The sequence below is a fragment of the Dicentrarchus labrax genome, unplaced genomic scaffold (genome assembly GCF_905237075.1).
Source record: "Dicentrarchus labrax unplaced genomic scaffold, dlabrax2021, whole genome shotgun sequence".
NCBI classification, from domain to species: domain Eukaryota; kingdom Metazoa; phylum Chordata; class Actinopteri; family Moronidae; genus Dicentrarchus; species Dicentrarchus labrax.
Genome location: NW_026136711.1, coordinates 34,051,801 through 34,073,393, shown reverse-complemented (window position 1 = coordinate 34,073,393; position 21,593 = coordinate 34,051,801). Strand labels below are relative to the sequence as shown.

The following is a 21,593-nucleotide window of genomic DNA, read 5'->3' as shown; positions in this document are numbered from 1 at the left end:
TTGATTGTAACTGATTGAGCTCTGCATAAAAACCTTTCTAACATGAAAATCAGTGTGATCAATTAATCCCTCATCTGGTGAGCTGAGTCAAACAGATCATGACTTTATCTCATTTTAGGTGATCATAACTATGTGATGGCTCAAGAAAAGCCCAGTCTGCTGCTAATCTTCCCAAAAAACAAGTTGGTTATCATCCTGTGCTCGGTGTCAACCTAAAACTGCATATCTGGTGTCACTTTGCACAAAGTGAGAAAAACCTGCTGCTGCAGTCTGTTTACTTAGGCCTCCCCTAATGCACACTCACTGACACCTCTCTCTCTCACACACACACACACGCACACCTGCACACACACCTACACACACACACACACACACACACACACACACACACACACACACACACACACCTACACACACACACACACACACACACACACACACACACACACACACACACACACACACACACTGTGACTATTGTTGATCCCATGTCATTTACTATATAATAAGTCATTTCAAAGACAGCTGACTTACTGTATGCACCACTGCCATATATGACTATTGTCAAGGTGAGTACATTTTCTTTCTGTGTATAAAGAGACAATATATTGATTCATGGCCATTTTTATTTCACTATTATATTGTGTGTGGCTCATTATGTACAGAAGATGTTCTTCACTCTAAAATTAAATTAGATTCTTATCAACACCTTTCATTGCTATCAAAATGTGAATTATGAAGTGTGCTCTGCATTGAGTTGTTTTAATAACTTTCAAATTGAATATAACAGCAAATGTAGAATAGTCCTTTTTCACAGCAGATATATATCATATAATATATAATAGCAGGAGGCGTAATTAATAACTGCATCCCGTGATCTTTGAGACGGCCTTCCACTACATGTTAAAGTACATTCAGTAGAAATCTTTAAATCAAGACTCTGTATTCACTTCATCACAGCCTACAACTTAATCAGGTCCATCACCTTTTAACACTGATGTTTTTACTGTGGGTGTTTTATTTTAACTATTGTATTTGCTTGCTGCTTGTATGTTTATCATATATATTATTTTTAATCATAAAGTGTATTGGACCTTATTGGATGTTGATTCTGCACTTTGAATTGATTGATTGTTTCCAGTTCGCTGCCTCATTTCAAGATACTGGTTTTGTGCATACTAGCTCATTTGGTTGACTTAATGAATTACTGTTTATTGTCATACATGTACTTTCCTACAAGTTAAAATCATCAATTTGATGAACATCTATTTCATACATTAATATAATGTCTGATTGACAAAAAGGTTTATGGTGTATAGAAAAGTACAGGTGTTATTATTAATATTATTGATGGCTTGTTCTATTTAAGTTTCCCATAGTAATCCAGCATGTACAGTACCAGGACCCTAAAACTGAAGGCTTCATAAATGTGATTTTCTTACTATGTATTTATTTATGGCTTTCTATATTTTATTTTGTTGTAATTTACTTGAGTTTAGGGCAAATGAATGTAAATTAATGAAAAACACTGGGGCTCTGTAGCAAAAAGATGTGAAGACAAGAAAGTTTCAGTGAGAAGCACACCAACATAAAATAACTAAAAGTCTAATAGTCTATTAACATTGTAAAGCTTTATATTCATGACATGTTTCTTTAAACTTTTTTTTTGCAAAGAAAACAAACTGCTGATCAGTAATAAACTAATCTATTTTATTCTAATGTAACCAGCAGTTGTCTCCAGTGAAACAGGTTCGAGGGACGCTGTCAGTTGACTCATGAGCCTTTCAAATACTAACAGGAATGTCACAACAACGGTCTATCGTGACACTTTAAACACAGCTATTATCAAGAACGTGATTACTGTGGTTCTCTGCATCTCCATCAACTATGTCAACGGTACGCTGGTGCACACATTCAAAAAACACCAGGTCTGTATCTGTTTCTAGAAATCCATTTAGCACGAGTGTTAAAATCATTTCATCCCTTTAGGAATAAGCACCATGTGTGATATATTCTCATATACATTCTCTCTAATCAATTCTGTTCTTACCTGCAGGTTTTCAATATGAACCCTCGATACATCCTGTACATCCATCTGGTGATCAACGATATTATCCTGCTGACCATGTTCACTCTTGTTCAGGTGCTGAGTTACATCGTGTTCACTCTTAACGTCTCCTTATGTATCATTTTGCTAATGATTGCTATATTTGCCAATCTAAACAATCCCCTAACGCTAGCTGTTATGGCAGTGGAGTGTTACATCGCCATATGTTTCCCTCTCCGCCACGCACAGATCTGTACAGTAAAGAAAACATATGTTGTGATCGGTCTGATATGGGTGATAAGCTCACTTTCAATCCTGCCAGATTTATTTGACGCACTGGCAACAGAATCCCTGGAGTTCTTTCGTTCCAGAGTTTTTTGTCTCAGGGAAAATATTTTCAGAAACCCCAATCTCACAGAGAAGAGAGATATATCCAACATAGTGTTTCTGGTCATTATTTGGCTCACTCTGTTCTACACATACTTCAGGATCCTTTTCGCTGCACAAGCGGCTTCTGCGGACGCCAAGAAAGCAAGGAACACTGTGCTCCTTCATGGCTTCCAGCTGCTGCTGTGTATGCTCACCTACGTTTTTCATCTTATGATAGAAGGTCTGACATACTTGTTCCCAAAAGGGGTACTGGCCATTCGCTTCACTGTCGCGATATTCGTTCAGGTTCTGCCTCGACTAATCAGCCCAGTTGTTTATGGGCTACGAGACAAAACGTTCAGAAAGTATCTGAAAAGACATATATTCTGTTTAAGTGGTGCTGAAACTCATCCACAAAAACCTCTGAAGAGGCCATTATAAAGTCCTGTTTTTGTTTTTTGATGATCTGCTTATACTGTTTCATCTGAATGAAACCATTTTAAGCAGCGGATACAACAACTTCTTGTTTCTCAGCAACACCTCAAAACTCAACGCCATTCAACAAAAACTCATAGTTAATAAAACTTTTCATCATGAAGGTGTTCAGATTGCACTGACTCAATAAGTCGATCCAATTAATTCTTTAGTAAGTCATACAACGCCTGCAAATCACCAAAAATGACCAATGACCAATGAAATTTAGTTAGTCAGGGTATGATATACTTGCATACTAAATTTCATACAGTGAAATACATACATTACAACAAGCAGTGGTGTAGTGCAGGGTATATGCAGGTATACAGAGTTTAATGTGTATACTTGAATATTTTTCAGTCAGCGATGGGTATAACATGATGCACAATGCTTATCATTCAGTAGTAGTAGTTTTTTTCCAATTACAGTTTTCATGAGTGGATGGAGTAAGGAAGACTTCACTCAGAATGCATAATTACGTAGTTGTCTCACCCGTGTGTGCCAGTATTTATGCAATATCTGCACCTTTTCTGTGGCTAATGTTTATTTGAATATGATCCTTACTCCCTGAAGTCAAGCAGCAGAAGTTAAGTGAGAATGTACTGGCCCAGTCCTTTGCTGGAAGGGCCGCTTTAAAAAATAAATGGGGGCATAAATTAAGAGTTTACCCACTTCTACGGGCACCACTGACAATAAGGCCTTTGCAGTGGTCGCTGCACAGGCCCTAATTAGACTTCATTCAAACTGTGGTCAACACCAACAGAAGTCCCAATTAACAACTTGCTGTGGTTGAAAAAGTACAAATAATTTTTCCTGTAGTTCACACTCTCCATCTGGTATTCCCTCCAGTCAGTGCATACGTCTACAATCTGCAGTGTTGGCCCATAATGCTCAGGTGACCTGTTTTTCTCCAGAGTAAAGATGTGTTTGATTTATTTTTTCCATCTCTGATTTCTGTATAGTAGATGTTGCATAGTTACTGACCATAACACATCAAACACAGGATGTAAATTCCACCCCTGTTTTGCAAAAATTATGTTTTTTTATAAGGTCTTTTATAAATGCATTCTTCAATTTTAAAGATCTTTGGACATGTTTGTTATTTCTTGCTGTAGTTGAAGTATAGTTGGGTCACATTAAACTACTTTGTTTCCTTTTACCAAATTCATCAAATAAAGTCATATTTTCTCCCACACACCAGTTCAGCCTTCTTTTTACTTAAATGTAGTCATCATTAAACACTGTGATCTGTATGTTGAAAGAGTGCTAAAATGCAGGAATTAGTTATATGTCATATGTAATTGTTTCACACAATACAAAAAACATTTCTATTAGTCTAGCAACATCAGACATATAGGATTATCAACCACAGTTTGCAAGACACACACAACCTTGGGAAATACGTTTCTGTTGAAATAATGAGCAATTTCTGAAACTGGAGGTTTTGTGGAACTGCCAGTGAAATGTGCCATTCATGTTTACTCATGTGCAAATGATCCCTGCTTGAATTGCCTGCTGTTACCTCTGTGCTGATTAAATTGGTGTGTAACATGACCCTTTAAATGCTATTTAATTGCTTTGTGTTGAAAACCGAGACAGATGGAAATCCAGCTGTTGGAGTACTTGATCCCCACTAATACTAATACATAAGAGGCAGTTTGTTTGGGACTTAAAGCATATGTTGTATTGTATTGCGCTTTCATGCTTAATTAGTGGACAGCTAGACACTTTGGTATTTGTAACTTCTTACCAGTAATTTTACAGTAAATTAGTATGAATCAAATTCATCACTCCCTGTGTAGCTTTATGGTCTGTTTTGGTTTTCCAACCTGCAAATTTACTTTTTGGTTCAGTCTCACCATCTTCAGGCACCAAACAGCAGACGGAGTTAGACTTAGAATGTATTGTATTTTTACACTGAATAAAGAAAAAAATTCAATTTATACCAAATTATAAAATAATGACCCAAATGACCAGAGAACAAATAGTGTGCACACAAAAAATGAAATAAGAGTGTCCGTTGGGGCCCTTCAAACTGAAAACTGTTGCAGGTGCACCTGATATTAAATGTTCATGGGAGTGTAATGTGAATGTGTGTGAGTGTGCACGTGTGTATCTCCTTGTCGGTGTCTTTTCTTCAAAGGTTTTAGCTCGCCATCTGACACAATCAGGATCACGTCCTGGTCCTCGAATCTTCCCGTTCTCTCAAAAACCTGACCTATAAACAAGGTCATATATATTATACTCTCATTCTCAGATGCATCATTAAAGGTTTAAATGTCAAAATGCTACATATTGCATCAAACCTCAAACATATATCTTCAATCTTATCAAATCTCAAATCTTCAGTTTCAGTTGTACAACATTAAACATTCAAAGATATCAAAGTTCAAATATGAGTACTAAACATTCAAGAACTCACATGTGTTACTGTTCATATGAACCATTAACATTCAAAATATATCATATCCATATCAGAACCAGGATAACATAACATGCAAATAAAATAACAGTAAATACACATACTGAGTTGCTTTCAGAGAAGTGTGATTGGCTGTTGAGGGCTAGGTACCCCCCACGTGGGGTTATGTGAACTGAGTGATGCATTCAAATAGAATTGGACATTTAAAACTTTGCCAATGTAAACAAATAAAAAAAAAAAAAAAATACTCTCTTTCTTCTTTTATTGGTCTCATCTAATTGTGTGTTTTTTTCACCTGGGCTACATTAAGCTAGTGTTGCTGCAGCTACATCGTGGCTTCAGCCCCGTATGTAAGGCACAAAGAATTGATTGATTATCTCAGAGATAGACAAAGTCCCTCCCCTTCTGGCGGACCACCATGGGACCTAATGGCAGTTAAGTTAAGTTGGAGTAGTTAATGGCAAGAAACAAATAGTTTAGTCTAGTTTAGTGTAGAAATATGTATTCACAAAAACTACACAGTCAAACGTCACATAAGTAACATCATGACTCTCCACAAGCTAACGCTGGGTTGTAATCACTCGAGCTACGGGTCTTTTTTTGTTCTTGCAATTCCCGGCTGATGAAAGGACCAGGAGTCGCTGGATGAACACATCATGTAAGATAACGTTACAATGGACGGCCATGTCGGTGTTGGTGACATATATTGTCTTTAGTACTGCTGCTTTATTCACTTGCAAAATTGTCTTTTAAATTAAGAAAACATGTTTAATTCATAGAACAATTCAAACATTAGCAGTAATTATTTGTCTTGCCATTAACTACCATACATATTGTTCCAGAAAATAAAGTCCGGGACAAAAAGGGGACACCGAAGAGGAGGGACTTCACTTCTCTTTTCTTGGAAAGAATTTCCTAAAATGTGAAACTATTCCTTTAAAAACACACACATGCCAACATACACACACTATGGGCCAACATAGTCCCAAATGTCTTCAATCAACATATATAAACTCTCTGTATCAACGCTCACAGCAGACTGGTGCGTGACGTCCTGCTGGGTAGGTACAGTCTACTCATGCTGACTGCTTGTATTACATTGGACTCAGTATACAGTGTCAGATACTGTATGGACTGCACATTACTGTTATTGTGTATATAATTATCTTATATTACTGGATGTAATATGTATTATGTACCATTTATGTGATTTAGATTTGTTATCAGTAGATATTACTGAATTGCTACTAAACACTACTATAGTGGTAGTGGTTCCTCTGAAGGGATTATGCCCAATTATTAACTCAGACAAAGCCAACACCGGTCCCAGCTGTACCACCTGCTCTAAAATATCTTATAAAGTTTCAGAAGAGAAGATTATAGTGATTATAGATATGTATTTATTATTTTATTGTCTTAGGAGGGCACATTAAAATGATCTATGTTTATTTCAGACAGGATTTAGTCGATTTGGACATGAATTTTTCTTCTGTAAATGGCACTTCAGCTGTTACTGGGATTCAGCGGGACACCTTCACCACAGCTGTGACCAAGAATGTGATCGTCACCGCTCTTTGCATCTCCATTAACTACATCAATGGTACTCTGGTCCACACATTCAGAAAGCACCAGGTCTGATATTCGCCTTTGTTTTTACACAATATATGTGCAAGTCAGCAGCAGAGGGAAATGCATGTTGACTCTCTCGGCCTTTAACTTCAAATCTAATTCTTTCCCTCTCAGCTTTAAACAGGTGTTATTTTTTGAAAATGTCAAATGTTTTAATAACTTTAACAAATCAGTAAAATAAAATAATAATAAAATAAGCTAGACCCATTTCAATATTTAGGATTAGGTTATAAAAGAAACAATGATTTTATCAACCTGGAAAATATCAACCAAGAAATTAAATAATGACAACATGTTAAAAAAAATACATGCATTTGCACCATCAGATGAGCACGGTGGAAGTAATACTACAGTGTATACTTAAATACTCTGTTACAAGCAAAAAACCTACATTCAAAATTTTAAGTAAACTTAACTTAACTATTGGCATTACTCATATTTATGTGCTCATTATTCAGAATGACCCATTTGAAATAAATATAAACATAACTATAAATACACATCATATTAGTTTAGAATCAGTGATACATTAATGTGTAAGCATGTTGCAGCTGGTAAATGTGGGCCTGACTTTAACTTGTGGGTTTACAATTCACCAAAAGTACAGCGGCAGTGGTCAAACATTTTATTTCATTACAAAATTACAGATTATTTTACAGTTAAGTCCTAAACAAATATTCTGCATTCTCTCCAAAGCTTGGCAAATAAATAAAATAATTAAAATAGGATCCCTTTCTGAAGCACAACTCAAGTTTTTCATAATCATCCAGCCAAAAGAAATCCTCATAAATGGAGAACATTTTTTACAGAAACAGACATCCCTTACATCCAAAGTACCTCAAACTTGTACTTAAATACAGCACCTGTGTAAATGTACTTAGTACATAATATTAATGTGATTTGGATCCTTGCTTCTAATGTTTATGTTTTCTATTTCTATGCATAATTGGGTTAGTCATATTGAGTGGAAAGATTTCTTTAAATCTGTGTTTTTCTGACGTATCGTAAAGGCTAGACATTACCAGATCCCACATGTGATTTTAGTTACACTTCCTCTGAAAGACAAGGTAGCTTTCATTTATTGCTCATTTATTTGGGGGTAAATTTGCTACAATATTGTCTGTTTACTTGTTGTGAGTCAACAATAGCCGACTGTGCATTCTGCTTATATTGTCACATAGTGCAACATTTCCTTTTTTGCACTCTTGCTGAAACAAAACAGCTTGAAAAGAAAATGAAAGCAGCAAAATACGAGCTGGAGAAAGCAAGTTGTAATGAACTAAAGCACCTACAATACTACGGTCAGCACTAATCCTATCCCCCTTCAGATCTTCAGTTCAAACCCTCGTTACATTCTCTTCATCCACCTGGTGATAAATGACATGACGCAGCTGCTCCTGTCAACTCTTCTCCACATCATCAGCTACGCCCTTCACACAATCAACGCATCCTTCTGCCTCATCTTGCTCACCATCACCATCCTCACCACCCTCAACACCCCGCTCAATCTAGCTGGCATGGCGGTCGAGTGCTACATCGCCATCTGCATCCCCCTCCGTCACGCACAGATCTGTACCATGAAGAAAACCTACATCCTGATTGGTCTGATCTGGGTTGCGAGTGCGTGCTCTATCCTCCCAGATGTCTTCATCCTCTTGGCCACAGAGCCGCTGCAGTTTTTTCACTCTAAGTTGTTTTGTTCCAGAGATTTCGTGTTCAGAAGCTCTTACAGCCTGAAGAAGAGGGATGCTTCACACATCGTTTGTCTTGTTCTGGTCTGGGCCACTCTCTTCTACACTTACTTCAGGATTCTGTTCACTGCCAAGGAAGCAAGTGCACAACTTAAAAAAGCCAGGAACACTATTCTCCTCCATGGCTTCCAGTTGCTGTTATGTATGCTTACTTACGTGAAACCCATGTTTGAACAGGGCCTGCTCTACTTACTGCCCACAGAGCACCTGGCTGTACGCTTTGCCTGCCATGTCATTGTCCAGATCCTCCCACGGTTTGTTAGTCCGATAGTCTACGGACTGCGGGACCAGACCTTCAGGAGATACATGAGAAGGTACCTGCTTTGTAAAGCGAGCACAAGCATCCACCCAGAAAATGACACCGTGTCACACATAAAGCCCACAATGAAACTGCACTGAGACTTTATCAGTTTCTAACCACAGTCTGGCAAACACTGCACGTATATTATGTAACATCTGCAGACCACAACAATCCTTTATCTCAACAGTGCAAAGTATGGTTGTGTTTAAAATTATTGTGGTTTTGTTTTTATTCATATTTCAAATATAAGGGTACAATTAGTACTGCTGTTACGCCCCTGTCTAGGGGGAAGGAGCGCCACATAAATGTGTGATGAAAAATGAACCAATAATCCTACCCCGATTCCCAAACGAACAACTAACACAGTGTTAACAATCAAGTTATGTGATTTATTTACAAACAGGTGAAACAAAGTGCAACAAAGACTAAACAACAAACTTCAGGGTGAACCAAGGCCAAAACAACAAACAAAACAGGGCTAACTTTCTTAAACAAAAATCCTTACTAATCCCTATGCAATAGAAATAAAATACAGTTACTAAACCTAACTCCCTATCCTAATGAAAAACAGGAGAAAAGTAGTACAAAGAAAATGGCAGCTCACCCTTACGATACTCACTAAACACAATCATACAAAAACACTATCTACTAAGATCGTAACAATTCACTCTATCGCAAAAACACACACTCTACAACGAGGACAGAAGGATGCTGCTGCTGAAGGTTCTGTCGAAGAGCTTCGGTGTGGTGCGGCGTTTTGAATCCCCGGCGGATGTTGCGGCTCCCTGGGAGAACCAACCAGCAGGCGACACTCCACCAGCCGAGCCCACGGCATGGACCAGTCAGCGCTGACCTACGGGTTGCCGTCAAAGATCTACAATCGGCAGGCTGCACACTCCTGCAGAGGAACAGGGACAAAAAAACACCAACACACACCACAGACGGAACCAATACCATAACATAATACTAATAATACGGCCAGGGCCGTAAAGACTGCAAATACATTTCAATAAATACTATAGCTCACATTTGAAGGCAATATTTTCTCACTTTTTTAAGGTTTCTTCTCAAAAACGGTCATTTAGATTAGTCAAAATATTCTAAGATATAAGATACATTTTGTATTAAATATTTAATTTGTTGTAAAACTCATCATGAGAAATGTCAGGGTATGCAATTACTTCACATTATTATTAAAAAAAACACTGTCTGAATAAACAAGACTCAATACTCATACTATAAATGAATATTATATATGATATATATTCAGATCTTCTGTTACTGAGGGGAATTAAAAGCAGAAGAGCAGAAAACATGGTTTAATGAAGTAAATGTTTGAGTGTAACTTCCCTGTCTCCTCTCATGTTCTAGCATGTATGGCCTGTTTTACATTACGTCCAATGCACATTAGCCTTGTTACATCTTGATATGCACATTATATGCAGACTGCTCAGCCTTCAAAGTGTGGAGCTAACAACGGTGACCATGAAACTCTTTTTAGAGCCAGTGTTTAGTTTGTTCGCTGTGGGCTTCTGTAGAAACAGCATGGCACTTCAGCATGGTGGCCTCCGCAGAAGAGGACCCGCTCCCTCTGTAGATAAAAACGACTCTAAGCTAACGAAAACACAACAATTCTTATTTCCAGGTAATTATACACTAATGAAATCATATCTATGATTATTATATTCCATTTCTGACAATACATCCTCTAGCAGTACTGCAACCTGAAGACCCGGAGCTCCAGGACAGTTTTTTCTATCAGGCAACCAGACTTGTGAACAAATGAACTCTAACGGCCAGTTTGCTGTCTGACTGTGGCACATACAGACGCACAAACAACTACACACACATTTGCACACACACAGCCTCTTGAACTCCTTATTTATTACAATTTTATTGTGTTTTCTTCAGAAACAGACATAACCTCTCTTATGTCTGTATAATAAGATACAACAATAAAGGAATCATGAACATTTAATCTAAAGTTATTTATAAATGCCAAACATAAGTTATTCTAGCTCTGATATTGTATATCTTTTATATTTGATTAACCCTGTATGGCTTCATATATCACAGTCCTGGAGAGCTGCAATAATTAGTTAAGTCTATTAACAGAAAATTAGAAAATTAAGGATTTTTTTAAGCAAAAATAATGCCTTCTTCTAGCTTCGCAAATGAAAGGATTTGTTTGGACCAAATTATGAATAAATATTGAAAATAATAGTTGCAGCCTACATTCCTGAAACCGCCCTAATGTGAGGAAACACATCAACAAAGATGTCAAAGGAAGCTACAGTTCACCAAACACTACATGAAGTTTTATAAGTAGGTTCAGGAACAAAGACCACAGACCAGAGTCTCACAACCCACTCGGTTCCTTCTCCCCTTCATCCCTCAACTCTTTATCCCCTCATCCCCTACCCCTCGACCCTCATCCCTTCATCCTTCAACCCTTTCCTGATCCATTCATCCCTCCTACAGTAATCAACATTCATTTATTCATTACCTGCAGTACACCTTATATGACTATTGTCAAGGTGAGTACATTTTCTTTCTGTGTATAAAGAGACAATATATTGATTCATGGCCATTTTTATTTCACTATTATATTGTGTGTGGCTCATTATGTACAGAAAATGTTCTTCACTCTAAAATTAAATTACATTCTTATTAACACCTTTCATTGCTATGATCTTTGAGACGGCCTTCCACTACATGTTAAAGTACATTCAGTAGAAATCTTTAAATCAAGACTCTCTATTCACTTCATCACAGCCTACAACTTAATCAGGTCCATCACCTTTTAACACTGATGTTTTTACTGTGGGTGTTTTATTTTAACTATTGTATTTGCTTGCTGCTTGTATGTTTATCATATATATTATTTTTAATCGTAAAGTGTATTGGACTTTATTGGATGTTGATTCTGCACTTTGAATTGATTGATTGTTTCCAGTTCGCTGCCTCATTTCAAGATACTGGTTTTGTGCATACTAGCTCATTTGGTTGACTTAATGAATTACTGTTTATTGTCATACATGTACTTTCCTACAAGTTAAAATCATCAATTTGATGAACATCTATTTCATACATTAATATAATGTCTGATTGACAAAAGGTTTATGGTGTATAGAAAAGTACAGGTGTTATTATTAATATTATTGATGGCTTGTTCTATTTAGGTTTCCCATAGTGATCCAGCATGTACAGTACCAGGACCCTAAAACTGAAGGCTTCATAAATGTGATTTTCTTACTATGTATTTATTTATGGCTTTCTATATTTTATTTTGTTGTAATTTACTTGAGTTTAGGGCAAATTAATGTAAATTAATGAAAAACACTGGGGCTCTGTAGCAAAAAGATGTGAAGACAAGAAAGTTTCAGTGAGAAGCATACCAACATAAAATAACTAAAAGTCTAATAGTCTATTAACATTGTAAAGCTTTATATTCATGACATGTTTCTTTAAACTTTTTTTTTGCAAAGAAAACAAACTGCTGATCAGTAATAAACTAATCTATTTTATTTTAATGTAACCAGCAGTTGTCTCCAGTGAAACAGGTTCGAGGGACGCTGTCAGTTGACTCATGAGCCTTTCAAATACTAACAGGAATGTCACAACAACGGTCTATCGTGACACTTTAAACACAGCTATTATCAAGAACGTGATTACTGTGGTTCTCTGCATCTCCATCAACTATGTCAACGGTACGCTGGTGCACACATTCAAAAAACACCAGGTCTGTATCTGTTTCTAGAAATCCATTTAGCACAAGTGTTAAAATCATTTCATCCCTTTAGGAAAAAGCACCATGTGTGATATATTCTCATATATATTCTCTCTAATCAATTCTGTTTTTACCTGCAGGTTTTCAATATGAACCCTCGATACATCCTGTACATCCATCTGGTGATCAACGATATTATCCTGCTGACCATGTTCACTCTTGTTCAGGTGCTGAGTTACATCGTGTTCACTCTTAACGTCTCCTTATGTATCATTTTGCTAATGATTGCTATATTTGCCAATCTAAACAATCCCCTAACGCTAGCTGTTATGGCAGTGGAGTGTTACATCGCCATATGTTTCCCTCTCCGCCACGCACAGATCTGTACAGTAAAGAAAACATATGTTGTGATCGGTCTGATATGGGTGATAAGCTCACTTTCAATCCTGCCAGATTTATTTGACGCACTGGCAACAGAATCCCTGGAGTTCTTTCGTTCCAGAGTTTTTTGTCTCAGGGAAAATATTTTCAGAAACCCCAATCTCACAGAGAAGAGAGATATATCCAACATAGTGTTTCTGGTCATTATTTGGCTCACTCTGTTCTACACATACTTCAGGATCCTTTTCGCTGCACAAGCGGCTTCTGCGGACGCCAAGAAAGCAAGGAACACTGTGCTCCTTCATGGCTTCCAGCTGCTGCTGTGTATGCTCACCTACGTTTTTCATCTTATGATAGAAGGTCTGACATACTTGTTCCCAAAAGGGGTACTGGCCATTCGTTTCACTGTCGCGATATTCGTTCAGGTTCTGCCTCGACTAATCAGCCCAGTTGTTTATGGGCTACGAGACAAAACGTTCAGAAAGTATCTGAAAAGACATATATTCTGTTTAAGTGGTGCTGAAACTCATCCACAAAAACCTCTGAAGAGGCCATTATAAAGTCCTGTTTTTGTTTTTTGATGCTCTGCTTATACTGTTTCATCTGAATGAAACCATTTTAAGCAGCGGATACAACAACTTCTTGTTTCTCAGCAAAACCTCAAAACTCAACGCCATTCAACAAAAACTCATAGTTAATAAAACTTTTCATCATGAAGGTGTTCAGATTGCACTGACTGAATAAGTCGATCCAATTAATTCTTTAGTAAGTCATACAACGCCTGCAAATCACCAAAAATGACCAATGACCAGTGAAATTTAGTTAGTCAGGGTATGATATACTTGCATACTAAATTTCATACAGTGAAATACATACATTACAACAAGCAGTGGTGTAGTGCAGGGTATATGCAGGTATACAGAGTTTAATGTGTATACTTGAATATTTTTCAGTCAGCGATGGGTATAACATGATGCACAATGCTTATCATTCAGTAGTAGTAGTTTTTTTCCAATTACAGTTTTCATGAGTGGATGGAGTAAGGAAGACTTCACTCAGAATGCATAATTACGTAGTTGTCTCACCCGTGTGTGCCAGTATTTATGCAATATCTGCACCTTTTCTGTGGCTAATGTTTATTTGAATATGATCCTTACTCCCTGAAGTCAAGCAGCAGAAGTTAAGTGAGAATGTACTGGCCCAGTCCTTTGCTGGAAGGGCCGCTTTAAAAAATAAATGGGGGCATAAATTAAGAGTTTACCCACTTCTACGGGCACCACTGACTATAAGGCCTTTGCAGTGGTCGCTGCACAGGCCCTAATTAGACTTCATTCAAACTGTGGTCAACACCAACAGAAGTCCCAATTAACAACTTGCTGTGGTTGAAAAAGTACAGATAATTTTTCCTGTAGTTCACACTCTCCATCTGGTGTTCCCTCCAGTCAGTGCATACGTCTACAATCTGCAGTGTTGGCCCATAATGCTCAGGTGACCTGTTTTTCTCCAGAGTAAAGATGTGTTTGATTTTTTTTTTCCATCTCTGATTTCTGTATAGTAGATGTTGCATAGTTACTGACCATAACACATCAAACACAGGATGTAAATTCCACCCCTGTTTTGCAAAAATTATGTTTTTTTATAAGGTCTTTTATAAATGCATTCTTCAGTTTTAAAGATCTTTGGACATGTTTGTTATTTCTTGCTGTAGTTGAAGTATAGTTGGGTCACATTAAACTACTTTGTTTCCTTTTACCAAATTCATCAAATAAAGTCATATTTTCTCCCACACACCAGTTCAGCCTTCTTTTTTACTTAAATGTAGTCATCATTAAACACTGTGATCTGTATGTTGAAAGAGTGCTAAAATGCAGGAATTAGTTATATGTCATATGTAATTGTTTCACACAATACAAAAAACATTTCTATTAGTCTAGCAACATCAGACATATAGGATTATCAACCACAGTTTGCAAGACACACACAACCTTGGGAAATACGTTTCTGTTGAAATAATGAGCAATTTCTGAAACTGGAGGTTTTGTGGAACTGCCAGTGAAATGTGCCATTCATGTTTACTCATGTGCAAATGATCCCTGCTTGAATTGCCTGCTGTTACCTCTGTGCTGATTAAATTGGTGTGTAACATGACCCTTTAAATGCTATTTAATTGCTTTGTGTTGAAAACCGAGACAGATGGAAATCCAGCTGTTGGAGTACTTGATCCCCACTAATACTAATACATAAGAGGCAGTTTGTTTGGGACTTGAAGCATATGTTGTATTGTATTGCGCTTTCATGCTTAATTAGTGGACAGCTAGACACTTATGTATTTGTAACTTCTTACCAGTAATTTAACAGTAAATTAGTATGAATCAAATTCATCACTCCCTGTGTAGCTTTATGGTCTGTTTTGGTTTTCCAACCTGCAAATTTACTTTGTGGTTCAGTCTCACCATCTTCAGGCACCAAACAGCAGACGGAGTTAGACTTAGAATGTATTGTATTTTTACACTGAATAAAGAAACATTTTCAATTTATACCAAATTATAAAATAATGACCCAAATGACCAGAGAACAAATAGTGTGCACACAAAAAATGAAATAAGAGTGTCCGTTGGGGCCCTTCAAACTGAAAATTGTTGCAGGTGCACCTGATATTAAATGTTCATGGGAGTGTAATGTGAATGTGTATGAGTGTGCACGTGTGTATCTCCTTGTCTGTGTCTTTTCTTCAAAGGTTTTAGCTCGCCATCTGACACAATCGGGATCACGTCCTGGTCCTCGAAATCTTCCCGTTCTCTCAAAAACCTGACCTATAAACAAGGTCATATCTATTATACTCTCATTCTCAGATGCATCATTAAAGGTTTAAATGTCAAAATGCTACATATTGCATCAAACCTCAAACATATATCTTCAATCTTATCAAATCTCAAATCTTCAGTTTCAGTTGTACAACATTAAACATTCAAAGATATCAAAGTTCAAATATGAGTACTAAACATTCAAGAACTCACATGTGTTACTGTTCATATGAACCATTGACATTCAAAATATATCATACCCATATCAGAACCAGGATAACATAACATGCAAATAAAATAACAGTAAATACACATACTGAGTTGCTTTCAAAGAAGTGTGATTGGCTGTTGAGGGCTAGGTACCCCCCACGTGGGGTTATGTGAGCTGAGTGATGCATTCAAATAGAATTGGACATTTAAAACTTTGCCAATGTAAACAAATAAAAAAAATAAATAAATACTCTCTTTCTTCTTTTATTGGTCTCATCTAATTGTGTGTTTTTTTCACCTGGGCTACATTAAGCTAGTGTTGCTGCAGCTACATCGTGGCTTCAGCCCCGTATGTAAGGCACAAAGAATTGATTGATTATCTCAGAGATAGACAAAGTCCCTCCCCTTCTGGCGGACCACCATGGGACCTAATGGCAGTTAAGTTAAGTTGGAGTAGTTAATGGCAAGAAACAAATAGTTTAGTCTAGTTTAGTGTAGAAATATGTATTCACAAAAACTACACAGTCAAACGTCACATAAGTAACATCATGACTCTCCACAAGCTAACGCTGGGTTGTAATCACTCGAGCTACGGGTCTTTTTTTGTTCTTGCAATTCCCGGCTGATGAAAGGACCAGGAGTCGCTGGATGAACACATCATGTAAGATAACGTTACAATGGACGGCCATGTCGGTGTTGGTGACGTATATTGTCTTTAGTACTGCTGCTTTATTCACTTGCAAAATTGTCTTTTAAATTAAGAAAACATGTTTAATTCATTATTTGTCTTGCCATTAACTACCATACATATTGTTCCAGAAAATAAAGTCCGGGACAAAAAGGGGACACCGAAGAGGAGGGACTTCACTTCTCTTTTCTTGGAAAGAATTTCTTAAAATGTGAAACTATTCCTTTAAAAACACACACATGCCAACATACACACACTATGGGCCAACATAGTCCCAAATGTCTTCAATCAACATATATAAACTCTCTGTATCAACACTCACAGCAGACTGGTGCGTGACGTCCTGCTGGGTAGGTACAGTCTACTCATGCTGACTGCTTGTATTACATTGGACTCAGTATACAGTATCAGATACTGTATGGACTGCACATTACTGTTATTGTGTATATAATTATCTTATATTACTGGATGTAATATGTATTATGTACCATTTATGTGATTTAGATTTGTTATCAGTAGATATTACTGAATTGCTACTAAACACTACTATAGTGGTAGTGGTTCCTCTGAAGGGATTATGCCCAATTATTAACTCAGACAAAGCCAACACCGGTCCCAGCTGTACCACCTGCTCTAAAATATCTTATAAAGTTTCAGAAGAGAAGATTATAGTGATTATAGAGTTGTATTTATTATTTTATTGTCTTAGGAGGGCACATTAAAATGATCTATGTTTATTTCAGACAGGATTTAGCCGATTTGGACATGAATTTTTCTTCTGTAAATGGCACTTCAGCTGTTACTGGGATTCAGCGGGACACCTTTACCACAGCTGTGACCAAGAATGTGATCGTCACCGCTCTCTGCATCTCCATTAACTACATCAATGGTACTCTGGTCCACACATTCAGAAAGCACCAGGTCTGATATTCGCCTTTGTTTTTACACAATATATGTGCAAGTCAGCAGCAGAGGGAAATGCATGTTGAATCTCTCGGCCTTTAACTTCAAATCTAATTCTTTCCCTCTCAGCTTTAAACAGGTGTTATTTTTTGAAAATGTCAAATGTTTTAATAACTTTAACAAATCAGTAAAATAAAATAATAATAAAATAAGCTAGACCCATTTCAATATTTAGGATTAGGTTATAAAAGAAACAATGATTTTATCAACCTGGAAAATATCAACCAAGAAATTAAATAATGACAACATGTTAAAAAAATACATGTATTTGCACCATCAGATGAGCACGGTGGAAGTAATACTACAGTGTATACTTAAATACTCTGTTACAAGCAAAAAACCTACATTCAAAATTTTAAGTAAACTTAACTTAACTATTGGCATTACTCATATTTATGTGCTCATTATTCAGAATGACCCATTTGAAATAAATATAAATATAACTATAAATACACATCATATTAGTTTAGAATCAGTGATACATTAATGTGTAAGCATGTTGCAGCTGGTAAATGTGGGCCTGACTTTAACTTGTGGGTTTACAATTCACCAAAAGTACAGCGGCAGTGGTCAAACATTTTATTTCATTACAAAATTACAGATTATTTTACAGTTAAGTCCTAAACAAATATTCTGCATTCTCTCCAAAGCTTGGCAAATAAATAAAATAATTAAAATAGGATCCCTTTCTGAAGCACAACTCAAGTTTTTCATAATCATCCAGCCAAAAGAAATCCTCATAAATGGAGAACATTTTTTACAGAAACAGACATCCCTTACATCCAAAGTACCTCAAACTTGTACTTAAATACAGACCTGTGTAAATGTACTTAGTACATAATATTAATGTGATTTGGATCCTTGCTTCTAATGTTTATGTTTTCTATTTCTATGCATAATTGGGTTAGTCATATTGAGTGGAAAGATTTCTTTAAATCTGTGTTTTTCTGACGTATCGTAAAGGCTAGACATTACCAGATCCCACATGTGCTTTTAGTTACACATCCTCTGAAAGACAAGGTAGCTTTCATTTATTGCTCATTTATTTGGGGGTAAATTTGCTACAATATTGTCTGTTTACTTGTTGTGAGTCAACAATAGCCGACTGTGCATTCTGCTTATATTGTCACATAGTGCAACATTTCCTTTTTTGCACTCTTGCTGAAACAAAACAGCTTGAAAAGAAAATGAAAGCAGCAAAATACGAGCTGGAGAAAGCAAGTTGTAATGAACTAAAGCACCTACAATACTACGGTCAGCACTAATCCTATCCCCCTTCAGATCTTCAGTTCAAACCCTCGTTACATTCTCTTCATCCACCTGGTGATAAATGACATGACGCAGCTGCTCCTGTCAACTCTTCTCCACATCATCAGCTACGCCCTTCACACAATCAACGCATCCTTCTGCCTCATCCTGCTCACCATCACCATCCTCACCACCCTCAACACCCCGCTCAATCTGGCTGGCATGGCGGTCGAGTGCTACATCGCCATCTGCATCCCCCTCCGTCACGCACAGATCTGTACCATGAAGAAAACCTACATCCTGATTGGTCTGATCTGGGTTGCGAGTGCGTGCTCTATCCTCCCAGATGTCTTCATCCTCTTGGCCACAGAGCCGCTGCAGTTTTTTCACTCTAAGTTGTTTTGTTCCAGAGATTTCGTGTTCAGAAGCTCTTACAGCCTGAAGAAGAGGGATGCTTCACACATCGTTTGTCTTGTTCTGGTCTGGGCCACTCTCTTCTACACTTACTTCAGGATTCTGTTCACTGCCAAGGAAGCAAGTGCACAACTTAAAAAAGCCCGGAACACTATTCTCCTCCATGGCTTCCAGTTGCTGTTATGTATGCTTACTTACGTGAGACCCATGTTTGAACAGGGCCTGCTCTACTTACTGCCCACAGAGCACCTGGCTGTACGCTTTGCCTGCTATGTCATTGTCCAGATCCTCCCACGGTTTGTTAGTCCGATAGTCTACGGACTGCGGGACCAGACCTTCAGGAGATACATGAGAAGGTACCTGCTTTGTAAAGCGAGCACAAGCATCCACCCAGAAAATGACACCGTGTCACACATAAAGCCCACAATGAAACTGCACTGAGACTTTATCAGTTTCTAACCACAGTCTGGCAAACACTGCACGTATATTATGTAACATCTGCAGACCACAACAATCCTTTATCTCAACAGTGCAAAGTATGGTTGTGTTTAAAATTATTGTGGTTTTGTTTTTATTCATATTTCAAATATAAGGGTACGATTAGAACTGTAAATACATTTCAATAAATACTATATCTCACATTTGAAGGCAATATTTTCTCACTTTTTTAAGGTTTCTTCTCAAAAACGGTCATTTAGATTAGTCAAAATATTCTAAGATATAAGATACATTTTGTATTAAATATTTAATTTGTTGTAAAACTCATCATGAGAAATGTCAGGGTATGCAATTACTTCACATTATTATTAAAAAAAAACACTGTCTGAATAAACAAGACTCAATACTCATACTATAAATGAATATTATATATGATATATATTCAGATCTTCTGTTACTGAGGGGAATTAAAAGCAGAAGAGCAGAAAACATGGTTTTAATGAAGTAAATGTTTGAGTGTAACTTCCCTGTCTCCTCTCATGTTCTAGCATGTATGGCCTGTTTTACATTACGTCCAATGCACATTAGCCTTGTTACATCTTGATCTGCACATTATATGCAAAGAACAGATAACATATGAACAGATGAATTATTTAAAGAACCAGTGTGTAGGATTTAGTGGCATCTAGTGGTGAAGTTGCAGACTGCTCAGCCTTCAAAGTGTGGAGCTAACAACGGTGACCATGAAACTCTTTTTAGAGCCAGTGTTTAGTTTGTTCGCTGTGGGCTTCTGTAGAAACAGCATGGCACTTCAGCATGGTGGCCTCCGCAGAAGAGGACCCGCTCCCTCTGTAGATAAAAACGACTCTAAGCTAACGAAAACACAACAATTCTTATTTCCAGGTAATTATACACTAATGAAATCATATCTATGATTATTATATTCAATTTCTGACAATACATCCTCTAGCAGTACTGCAACCTGAAGACCCGGAGTTCCAAGACAGTTTTTTCTATCAGGCAACCAGACTGAACAAATGAACTCTAACAGCCTGTTTGCTGTCTGACTGTGGCACATACAGACCCACAAACAACTACACACACATTTGCACACACACAGCCTCTTGAACTCCTTATTTATTACAATTTTATTGTGTTTTCTTTAGAAACAGACATAACCTATCTTATGTCTGTATAATAAGATACAACAATAAAGGAATCATGAACATTTAATCTAAAGTTATTTATAAATGCCAAACATAAGTAATTCTAGCTCTGATATTGTATATCTTTTATATTTGATTAACCCTGTATGGCTTCATATATCACAGTCCTGGAGAGCTGCAATAATTAGTTAAGTCTATTAACAGAAAATTAGAAAATTAAGGAATTTTTTAAGCAAAAATAATGCCTTCTTCTAGCTTCACAAATGAAAGGATTTGTTTGGACCAAATTATGAATAAATATTGAAAATAATAGTTGCAGCCTACATTCCTGAAACCGCCCTAATGTGAGGAAACACATCAACAAAGATGTCAGAGGAAGCTACAGTTCACCAAACACTACATGAAGTTTTATAAGTAGGTTCAGGAACAAAGACCACAGACCAGAGTCTCACAACCCACTCGGTTCCTTCTCCCCTTCATCCCTCAACTCTTTATCCCCTCATCCCCTACCCCTCGACCCTCATCCCTTCATCCTTCAACCCTTTCCTGGTCCATTCA

At 37.2% G+C, this 21,593-nt stretch overlaps 3 protein-coding genes across 9 annotated transcripts; all 3 read left to right on the top strand.

Moving 5' to 3' along the window:
* The first annotated feature begins 379 nt into the window (after positions 1–379).
* LOC127371748 (odorant receptor 131-2-like) lies at positions 380–4,085 on the top strand. Of its 3 annotated transcripts, none has more exons than XM_051414781.1 (3): positions 380–569; positions 1,742–1,928; positions 2,057–4,085. In XM_051414781.1, the coding sequence occupies exons 2-3, from the start codon at positions 1,776–1,778 to the stop codon at positions 2,855–2,857; spliced, it is 954 nt and encodes a 317-aa protein (XP_051270741.1). In that variant the 5' UTR covers positions 380–569; positions 1,742–1,775; the 3' UTR covers positions 2,858–4,085. The 3 variants fall into 3 exon arrangements, with proteins under 3 accessions (XP_051270741.1, XP_051270740.1, XP_051270738.1); XM_051414780.1 differs by having other exon boundaries at positions 381–569; positions 1,729–1,928; XM_051414778.1 differs by having other exon boundaries at positions 382–569; positions 1,732–1,928.
* A 2,198-nt stretch (positions 4,086–6,283) lies between these two features.
* On the top strand, positions 6,284–20,072 carry LOC127371742 (odorant receptor 131-2-like). 5 transcript variants are annotated; one of them, XM_051414757.1, is made up of 3 exons: positions 6,284–6,373; positions 17,554–17,727; positions 19,051–20,072. In XM_051414757.1, exons 1-3 carry the CDS (start codon positions 6,302–6,304, stop codon positions 19,870–19,872), a joined length of 1,068 nt encoding a protein of 355 aa, XP_051270717.1. In that variant the 5' UTR covers positions 6,284–6,301; the 3' UTR covers positions 19,873–20,072. The 5 variants fall into 5 exon arrangements, with proteins under 5 accessions (XP_051270717.1, XP_051270721.1, XP_051270719.1 ...); XM_051414761.1 differs by lacking the exons at positions 17,554–17,727; positions 19,051–20,072 and adding exons at positions 6,767–6,944; positions 8,270–10,214 and having other exon boundaries at positions 6,306–6,373; XM_051414759.1 differs by having other exon boundaries at positions 6,341–6,373; positions 17,550–17,727.
* On the top strand, positions 11,511–14,892 carry LOC127371749 (odorant receptor 131-2-like). Its single transcript, XM_051414782.1, has 3 exons — positions 11,511–11,530; positions 12,539–12,735; positions 12,864–14,892. The coding sequence occupies exons 2-3, from the start codon at positions 12,583–12,585 to the stop codon at positions 13,662–13,664; spliced, it is 954 nt and encodes a 317-aa protein (XP_051270742.1). The 5' UTR covers positions 11,511–11,530; positions 12,539–12,582; the 3' UTR covers positions 13,665–14,892.
* Positions 20,073–21,593: the final 1,521 nt, after the last annotated feature.